This window comes from Orycteropus afer, unplaced genomic scaffold (genome assembly GCF_000298275.1).
Source record: "Orycteropus afer afer isolate SDZICR_OR568_19922 unplaced genomic scaffold, OryAfe1.0 scaffold00384, whole genome shotgun sequence".
Lineage (NCBI taxonomy): Eukaryota > Metazoa > Chordata > Mammalia > Tubulidentata > Orycteropodidae > Orycteropus > Orycteropus afer.
In genome coordinates this window covers 1644396-1653878 of record NW_006921971.1, presented here as the reverse complement: position 1 = coordinate 1653878, position 9483 = coordinate 1644396, and the positions used below count along the sequence as shown (strand labels likewise).

Sequence of the window (9483 nt, the reverse complement as noted above, 5' to 3'; positions counted from 1 at the left end):
GGTGGGCCGTGGGACAGGTTCTCGTAGTGCAGCCATCGGGCCGCGGTGGGCCGTGGGACAGGTTCTCGTAGTGCAGCCATCGGGCCGCGGTGGGCTGTAGGACAGCCTCTGGCAGGCCCCGCCCCCTCAGTAGGTGCACCATGGTCCGTCCCCACAGTCTCTTCTTCTCCAGGCCGGGCCTACGCAGAGGCCGGCGGGAGAGGGAACTGGATCCCTCCGCTTTCTAAGCCCTGTGAGGAAGCGTCGTGTTGGGAAGGGCCCGGAAAGCTGGGTTTTCATTCCAGTCAGATCCAGTTCCCCGTAAGGAGCCCTGGTGGTGCAGCGGTTAAGTGCTCAGCTGCTAACCCACAGGCTGGCAGTTCAAGCCACCGAGCGTCTCTGCCGGAGCAACCAGCAGTGTGCTTTGTCCGCACTACAGCCTGGGGTGCTCTGTCCCGTGGTGGCCGTGAGCAGAGATGGCTGATGAGGGGCCTGGTGGCGCAGCGGTGAAGCGCTCAGCTGCCGACCCAGAGGCGGTGGTTCAGACCCCGCCAGTGCCTCCCCAGGAGGAACCCCGCCATCTGCTCTGGGAGCTGACCACCCAGGGGACCCCGTGAAGCAGCGCCGCTCTGTCCCCTGGGCTCCCATGGAAGCTGCTGGACCACACCAGCAACCACAGTCCCCGGGGCAGGGCCTGAGGCAGGGAGGCCGGTGCCCAGTGGAAGCTGATGGTGGCCGGTGGGAGGGGCGCGGCGGGGCGGCCGAGGGAGCCAGGAGGCTGAGGGGCCGGCGGCCGTCACGCAGGGTCCCTGGCCTCCGCTGGTGACAAGCGGGGTGGGTCTCCAGCAGTGATTGTCAGAGCTCAAATATTCCGGCTGCTTTAAGGCCCTGATGTCTGGAGTGGGGACCGTGGTTCTTATCTTCATATCCAAGAATACAGAAATCATGGGAGGGCTCCAATAAATGTCTTTGAACTTAAAAAAGGCAAACTAAAACCCATGGGCCGACAGGAAAAGAAGCATTGATTTCCTGTAAGTGGTGATACTCAGGAGCCCTGGTGGCGCAGTGGGTAAGGCATTTGGTTGCTAACCAGAAGGTCAGTGCCTCAAACCCACCCGCCGCTCCGCAGAAGGAAGCTGGGGCAGTTTACCGCCTGGGAAAGCCAGCGGGGTTGCTGTGGGTCGGCGTGGGCTTGATGGCAGTGCGCTTGGTTGGTCGGTGGCCCTGTGTGTGCCAACAGTGAGCCCTGTTCTCTCTGCAGCTCTCTGAGCTTCCTGGGAAGCTCACGTGTCGCTTGAAGGATCAGGAAACAGCAGGCGCCTCTGTGTCTTATCGCTCTCCTTGTCTGTTAAGCCTATTGATCAAAAATTGAGAAATGTAAATTGATCTCATTTCCCTTTGGTCATGTGGGTACTAACCTGTATAACCTTCTACTCTAAATAAGGTTTTCTAAACTCCTTAAGTTTTAAATCACTTAGCCTATTATTTTTGACTAGTAATGTTTTGTGTTAACAACATTGCTGCCAGGAAAAAAAGGAAAAAAAGATAACTGGGACAAAATAAGGCAATCCCATGCTGTTACTGAAATCTTGCTGCACTCTTCATTTCTTTGGAAACAAACTGGTTCTGCGTCTGATTTCCTGGCCAAGGTTCTTATGTTTGACTTTTCCGTTTCGTGTATACATGGGGGAGAACAAAAGGTGGAACTTACACACGTTGAGTTGGAACGTGTGCAGGGCCCAGCACTAAGAGTGCTGCAGGAGAAAGCTGACAGCTCTCGCCAATCCTCCCAAAGTTAAAAAGCATTTGTGAAAAGAACACATTCAGAGAGATGTACAGGCACTGAGTCTGACATCACCTAGGAACCACATCTCCTTATGACAAGTGTCACGTGATGAAAGAGGAGTCACGCATTAACCCAGAGCAATGCTGGGGGGTGTACATGTGGGTGTGTGTACTGTGTGCACATGTGGCATGTACGTGAATGTGTGTGCTTATGTGTAGATTGTGGCATGTGTGTTTATATGTGTGCACGCACATGTATATATGTGCACATGTGCGTGCATGTGTTTGTGGCTGCATGCATTGTGCACGTGTGTGCGTGCTTACATGTGTGTATGTGCATGAGAGAGTGTGTGTGCATACATGTATGTGGGGATATGTGTGTGTACATGCATTGTGCATGTGTATGCTTGTTTACACGTCTGTATGCATGCAAGTACATGCATGTGTGTGGGTATGTGTGTGTACATGCATGTGGGGTATGTCCATGAGTGTGTGTGCATGCATGTGTGTGCATGCGTGTGAATGTGTGTGCGAGTGTTATGTGCATGCAGGAGTACGCACGTGTGTGTGTGTGTGTTTGCATACGTGTACCTCTGCGTGTGTGCGTGTGCGTCTGGGTCATATCCCGGCCCCTTAGGGTGCAGTGTCCCAGCCGTGCAGGGGTCTCTGCTGGGCTCCGGCCCACCACCCTCCCTCCTTGGCCGTCTTGCTGTGGTGAACCTGAGCGTGCGCACCGCTGTCAGTGTGTGTCACTTCCCGCCACTAACGCTGGCCATTGCCCCCGCAGAAGGCCCCTGCCTGGTGCACACCATCACGGGAGACCTGCTGCGAGCCCTGGAGGGGCCGGAGCACTGCTTGTTCCCCCGCCTGATCTCCGTGTCCAGCGAGGGCCACTGCATCATCTACTACGAGCGCGGCCGCTTCAGCAACTTCAGCATCAACGGCAAGCTGCTGGCTCAGATGGAGATCAACGACTCTACCCGGGTAGGTCTGCGCGTGTGGCGTCACCGGGCTGAACGCAGACGCCACCACAGAGGGGCTGTCGCACCTTCCCCAGTGCAGGGCAGCGTTCTTCTAGGACCCACCCTGGGCCACGTGAGCTGAGAGAGGGTGCCTACCAGTGGGGCCCAGGCATGCAGACCCAGCCTCCGTGACCCAGAGACCGGCAGCACAAGATGGTGCCCATCCCCACTGCCAGCCACTCTGAGGGGGTTGCAGTGGAAGGCCCAGGCAGAGTGGGAGGAAAATGCACAGCCAAACTGAAAATCACAGAAAAGACCTGGTTGCTGGTCACGTAGAGGTGGTGGGACCCCCAAGACTGTGGGCCCTTGACCCCTTCAGGCCCAGAGCTGACCTCACCTGTGCATCTCAACTTTCACCCAAACAGTAGACGGGCCTGTGAGGTGAATAACACCAGGGAGAATCACACTCCCTAGAACCTTCCTTAGACCCAGCTCAGGTCAAAGGGCAGCCCCTGCTCAGGGACAGAGCTGGGAAGGTGGGAAGGGACAGAGGAAGGAGGCGGCGAAACGGGAAACGCAGGGCGGAAGCGGGGGGAGCAGCTACATCGCAGGCAGTACGCTCAGTGTCATGAAACACACTGTGGAACGGGAAACCCAAATCACAGGGTACAAACCGATGGCCCAGCCCCACTGGGCTGGCCCTCAGCCAGAGAGGGAAGTCCTGACACACGGGACAACATGGACGGACTGTGAAAACGCAGGCTGAGTGAGAGACAGAAGTCAGTCCGAGGGCCGCACATCGTGGGATGCCCCTCAAGGAGGGATCCACACGGCCAGTGTCCAGAGTCCAATGTTCGTTGTCAGTTCTAGAATGTGGCATGGGGGTGGGCAGCGCTTGGAGGACACTGAGCTGCTGTGAGGTTGGCGGGAATGTGAGCTCGGAGGAGGTGATGACCAGGCCACCCGAAGGAAACCATCAGCGTCAGAACCGTCCCCTGAAGACACTGAAATGTCACGTTTTGTTACATACACATTTCCCACACTAAACACACACATATACAAAAAATGCATACAGAAAAGATGCATATGGACTCACGTAGACTGATCCGTTGACGGAACCAAGAGTTCACGTGATCTCAAGTCCCTGACTCGGTGACTCACATGGGCGCCATCACAGCTGCTGTCTGAGGGGAGGCTGGGCCCAAGGATGTGCTGTGAAGCTTGTCACACACCTTGCTGGGAGTGTAGCACCGTCCCCACGTGAAAGTCAGTGTGTCATCCGAGCTCCCTGCCCTCAGAGCCCGAGACAAAAGTTCAGCGTCCCCTGTTGCCTTTGCTCTCAAGGGGCGTGCCCTCCCTGGTCTGTGGTTATCCAAAGCCTTTTTGAAATAAAGGACTTAACAAAACATCAAGTTACCGAATCCACGAGATACTCCTGAGTCACACGGCGACCTTCTCTTTGGGACTTGCATTATTTTGTAGTTGGATTTGGTTTTAATGAGACCCTTCGTACCTGTCAGAACCTTAATGAGCTGCCCATTGGGGCTTCTGGGGGCTGCACTGGAGGTGGGGTGCGCTGCTAAGAGACGGTCCACAGGGAGGTGTGGGGCATGCCGGGGAGGGACGTGCTCTGGCGCTGGGGACCTCGAAACGTGTCGCTGTGTCTCCTCTCTCCCGAAGGCCATTCTGCTGAGCAGCGATGGGCAGAACCTGGTGACGGGCGGGGACAACGGTGTGGTGGAGGTCTGGCAGGCCTGCGACTTCAAGCAGCTGTACATCTACCCCGGATGCGATGCTGGCATCAGAGCCATGGACCTGTCCCACGACCAGAGGTGAGCACGTCAGGCAGTCCAGTGTGGCGGGCAGGAAGCCACACCTAGGTGCAAGGAGGCTAGCGCAGAGAAGGGTAAACTGAGGAAAGCAGGGTCAGCTCTGAGAGACAGCCCTGCTGAGCAAGAACCAGGGGGGACAAGAGAGAAAACTGATAAGGCACATCCAGGCACGTTTTAGGGCCCCAAACAGGACGTGTCCCCACCAGCTTCTCTGTGTCCAGAACCTGGCCTCGCCCCAGGCTGGCCTCCCTGGCCACAAAATGCCACGTGTGGCCATCGGCTGGCCACTCAAGGTGTTCATCAGATGAGGTGTCTGATCTGAAGCTCTGCGGCCAGTGGTGTGGACGGACAGTCCAGAGACCAGACCTGAGGCCGCAGCAGAGGGCAGTGGAGAAGCCCCCCGGAGAGAGGATCTATGGAGCTTGGTGGCTGGGGGGTAAAAGCACAAAGGACAGCCCCAAGGAGACCCACGAGCCGGGAGGGCGGAGACGAACTCGGGGTGGACACACTGGACCTGGGGTGGAAGGTGGGAGACGAACTCGGGGTGGACGCATCAGATCTGGTTGGTACGTGGGAGATGAACTCAGTGTAGATGCATCGGATCTGGTTGGTAGGTGGGAGATGAACTCAGTGTAGACGCATTGGATCTGGGGTTGGTAGGTGGGAGATGAACTAACTCAATGTAGACTCATTGGATCTAGGATTGGAAGGTGGAAGATGAACTCAGTGTGGATACATCAGACCTGGATTGGTAGGTGGGAGATGAACTCAGTGTAGACATGTTGAATCTGAGTTGGGAGATGGAAGATGAGCTTAGTGTGGACGTGTTGGATCTGTGTTGGTAGATGGGAGATGAACTCTTTGTAGATGTGTCAGATCTGGGTTGGTAGGTAAGAGATGAACTCAGTGTAGATGCATCAGATCTGGGTTGGTAGGTGAGTGATGAACTTGGTGTCAGCATGTCAGATCTGGGTTGATAGGTGAGAGACAAACTCATTGTAGAAACATTGGATCTGGGGTTAGTAGGTGGGAGATGAACTAAGTATAGATGTGTCGGATCTGGGTTGGTAGGTGGGAGATGAACTCAGTGTAGACACGTCGGATCTGGGTTGGTAGGTGGGAGATGAACTCAGTGTAGACATGTCAGATCTGGATTGGAAGGTGGGAGATTAACTCAGTGTAGACACACTGGATCTGGGTTGGTAGGTGGGAGATGAACTTGGTGTCAACGTGTCAGATCTGGTTGGTAGGTGAGAGACAAACTCATTATAGACACATTGGATCTGGGTTGGTAGGTGGGAGATGAACTCAGTGTAGACGCATTGGATCTGGGCTTGGTAGGGGGGAGATGAACTAAGTGTAGACGCATTGGATCTGGGTTGGTAGGTGGGAGATGAACTCAGTGTAGACGTGTCGAATCTGGGTTGGAAGGTGGAAGATGAACTCAGTGTAGACGTGTTCGATCTGGGATGGTAGGTGAGAGATAAACTCATTGTAGATGCATCGGATCTAGGATTGGAAGGTGGAAGATGAACTCAGTGTGGATGCATCAGACCTGGATTGGTAGGTGGGAGATGAACTCAGTGTAGACATGTTGAATCTGAGTTGGGAGATGGAAGATGAGCTCAGTGTGGACGTGTTGGATCTGGGTTGGTAGATGGGAGATGAACTCTTTGTAGATGTGTCAGATCTGGGTTGGTAGGTAAGAGATGAACTCAGTGTAGACGCATCGGATCTGGGTTGGTAGGTGAGTGATGAACTTGGTGTCAGCATGTCAGATCTGGGTTGATAGGTGAGAGACAAACTCATTGTAGACACATTGGATCTAGGGTTAGTAGGTGGGAGATGAACTCAGTGTAGACGTGTCGGATCTGGGTTGGTAGGTGGGAGATGAACTCAGTGTAGACATGTCAGATCTGGATTGGAAGGTGGGAGATTAACTCAGTGTAGACGCACTGGATCTGGGTGGGAAGGTAGGAGATGAACTCGGTGTAGACGCGTCGGATCTTGGGTTGGTAGGTGAGAGACAAACTCAGTGTAGACCCATCAGATCTGGGTTGGAAGGTGGGAGACAAACTCAGTGTAGACGTGTCAGATCTGGGTCTTCTGACCCAGCCTGGGGGGGTGACATCCAATGTCGTCATCAGTTGCCATGAAGTCGGTTCTGGTTCAGGGCGGCCCGTGTGCAGGGCAGTTGCTCGCGGGGTCTCAGCGCTGGGACAGTTTGGAAGCAGAGCGCCATGGCTGTTTCACAGGGCACCCCTGGGTGGGTTTGAGCTCACAGCCAGTGAGTGTGGGGCGCTGAGGCCTGGGTGCCGCCCAGTGGGCCACGGGAAACCCGCACGTGGGCCATCAGGGCGAGCTGCCGCACCCCCGCGGGACCCACACAGCTTGCGGTGTGGCCCCGACTGGAGGCGACCCCGTGTGTCAGCCGGCCGCCCTCCCAGGCTGTCCAGGGGCCGATTTCTCAGGCGAGGGCCAGGCCTGTCTTCGAGGTGCCTCACAGTAGACACCAAAGGCACCGTCAGAATCCAGGTGGAGTGAAGAGGAGACGGGAAAAGGAGGTCAGAGGGACAGGAAGCGGCCTTGACCCTCAGAGAGGCCAGGAGGTGGGGGTCCCGGGGCGGGGGGCTGTGAGGCAGCTGCCCGCAGGTCCAGGCTGCGGTCCGGGCCCGGGCAGGTGGGCTCAGCGTTCTCTCCGAGGACAGCCAGCACCGTCCTGCCTCGGTGAGTGCCCGGCCTGGGCGAGCTGGGCGCGGGGTCCCGGTGCTGCCGCCCGCCCTGCGCCTCCTGACCGCCTCTGTCTTGCAGGACCCTCATCACGGGCATGGCGTCAGGGAGCATCGTAGCCTTCAACATCGATTTCAACCGGTGGCACTACGAGCACCAAAACAGATACTGACGCGACGGGGGCGCCCAGGGGCGCGGCGGCGCCAGCGCTCGGTGCAGGCGGCGCCTCCAGGAAGCGGGCCCTCGTCACCCGTCCCCCAGCAATAGCTGTCCGTCCGCGTCCGACCTTCCCTCCGTGTGTTCACCACCAAGCACCAGCCGCAACCAGCCCGCTCCCTTCCCATCAGTTCCTCGACTTAGGTGACGTGTCCCTGGCGGTCTCGTACCCGGCTGCTGACTGAGAAGCGGCTGTGGGCCCCGGCAGTTCTGAGGAAGCCCTGCCCACTGGTTACCGAGCGTCACTTTGAACCTCACCTGCATCTCATTTGTGTCTTTTCAAGCTGAGGGGAAAAAAAAAAAAGAAGGAAAAAAAAAAAAACCCGTTTGATACTTTGTACCTCACATGCATCTTATTTAAAGGATACTTTTGTAAAAGTGAAACCTTGTATAAAGAACAAAACGTTTCTTATCGCAGCGTGGAGGTCCCAGCGCATGCTCCGTGAACCCGCCTCCCACCAAAGCAGCAGCCGCCAGACGGAACTCGCGCGAGAACACAGCCTGGGGGAAGGGTTGCATTAGGTCCCACCAGTAATTTTCCACCTTCTCACCCAAATAGGGTTTGTGCTTTTTAACCCAAATCCATCCCTCCCCAGAGGCGTTTGCATTTGGATGCTAAGCCTCTGTTTGCCGTTGGAGGACTTGATGCGAAGAGAATTGGCGACCCTTCCTTCAGACCTGAAGACAGTGCAGCAGGGGCCGTAGGCCGCCATCCTGGTTTTTACTGTAGAAACAGGACACGAACGACTTCCAGAACCTTCCGCGGGGCGGGCTCAGCTGCGACATCAGGGCACGGGGCTGATGCTAAGGTTTTGTTTGTTTTTCCCTCTGGTTCTTGGGGCTGGTTCAGTTTCTTTAGCAACGACTTGGACTGCTTACAACTTCTTCAGGCTCTCGTGGGACGCTCCCTCGAAGCCGCGTTCTCCAGGAGGGCGTCATGGTCCCGGGATGAAGGTGGCTGAACGGTTTCCCAGACGTTGTCACGGACCACGCCCGCCCCCCAGGGGACTGGCCACTCCACGTTTCTTCTTTGTATATTTGGTGGCTGTTTTAGTCATAGGTGTACATATCGTGTCGGTGGGGCTCTGAGGCATGTTATGGAATGCAATTTACACTCCCTCGCAATTATTTAAAAAGATAAAACGAGATAACGGATTCTTTGTATCGCACTTTGCACCGGGAACATGTCATTATTTATTGCGGTGGTTCCTTCTTCATCCCCCACCTTGTACGAGTAAGTTTTCGTCCGAATCCCTTCTCCACCGAGGCTTGTGTTTAGGATTCTGAAATGACGGGGACTCAACGTACTGATCCACCTGTGGGTCCGACTGCGAGCAGGGTGTCCCGCCTGCAGCTGACAACGGGGAGGCCCCGAACATCTGGGAGAGAGTCCATTTCATCCTGAGATCGTGGTGAAATATTTTGGATCTCTAAATTCCTTACGCTATTGTAACCATGTTTTACTGCAAAGATGTAAAATACGCCAGATGTGTGTGAGTTGGAAATAAAAAAAAAAAAAAAGAAAAATAAAATATGCAAAGAATTCACCCCCGTCCTCCCGTTTCCTTGGCCCCATGACTTAGGGGGCATTCATTACGCTGTCATTGGAATCGGGGTCCCCACCACCTCCTGCAAAGGCCCCGCAGGTCGACATCAAATCCAGCCCTAATGAGGGTCTGTAACTTGCTGGAACCTGAGCTATCCGGCTCGGCCATCTGGCGGGGATTTGGGGCGCACGACTGCTGACTGCCCCCCTTATTCCGACGGTGCCCTCCCTCGGTTTTGCTCCTGTTTGGGGGACACCAGCGCCCACGCATGCTCAGGGCGGAGTCCTCCAGCCCTGGGTGCGACCGGACCACAGGCGCTGGGCTCACCCGGGAGCAGAACCTGCCACAGCCCGTCACCCACCAGGCGCCACGCGTGCAGGGGCTCCGGGACCCCGAGGAGCCGCGCAGCTGCTGGGGCGCAGGGGGACCCAA

General features: G+C 56.0%; 1 protein-coding gene across 1 annotated transcript in view; it reads left to right on the top strand.

The window, feature by feature from the left end:
- The window catches only part of NBEA (neurobeachin), a gene marked incomplete at its 5' end in the record, with an annotated part of 985874 nt that extends 978414 nt beyond the window's left edge, over positions 1–7460 (top strand). Inside the window, 3 exons of the mRNA XM_042782600.1 lie at positions 2552–2748; positions 4407–4558; positions 7370–7460. Of these exons, the coding sequence (XP_042638534.1) occupies positions 2552–2748; positions 4407–4558; positions 7370–7460 (440 nt within the window). The remainder of the gene's footprint in view (positions 1–2551; positions 2749–4406; positions 4559–7369) is intronic.
- Between the last annotated feature and the right edge of the window lie 2023 nt (positions 7461–9483).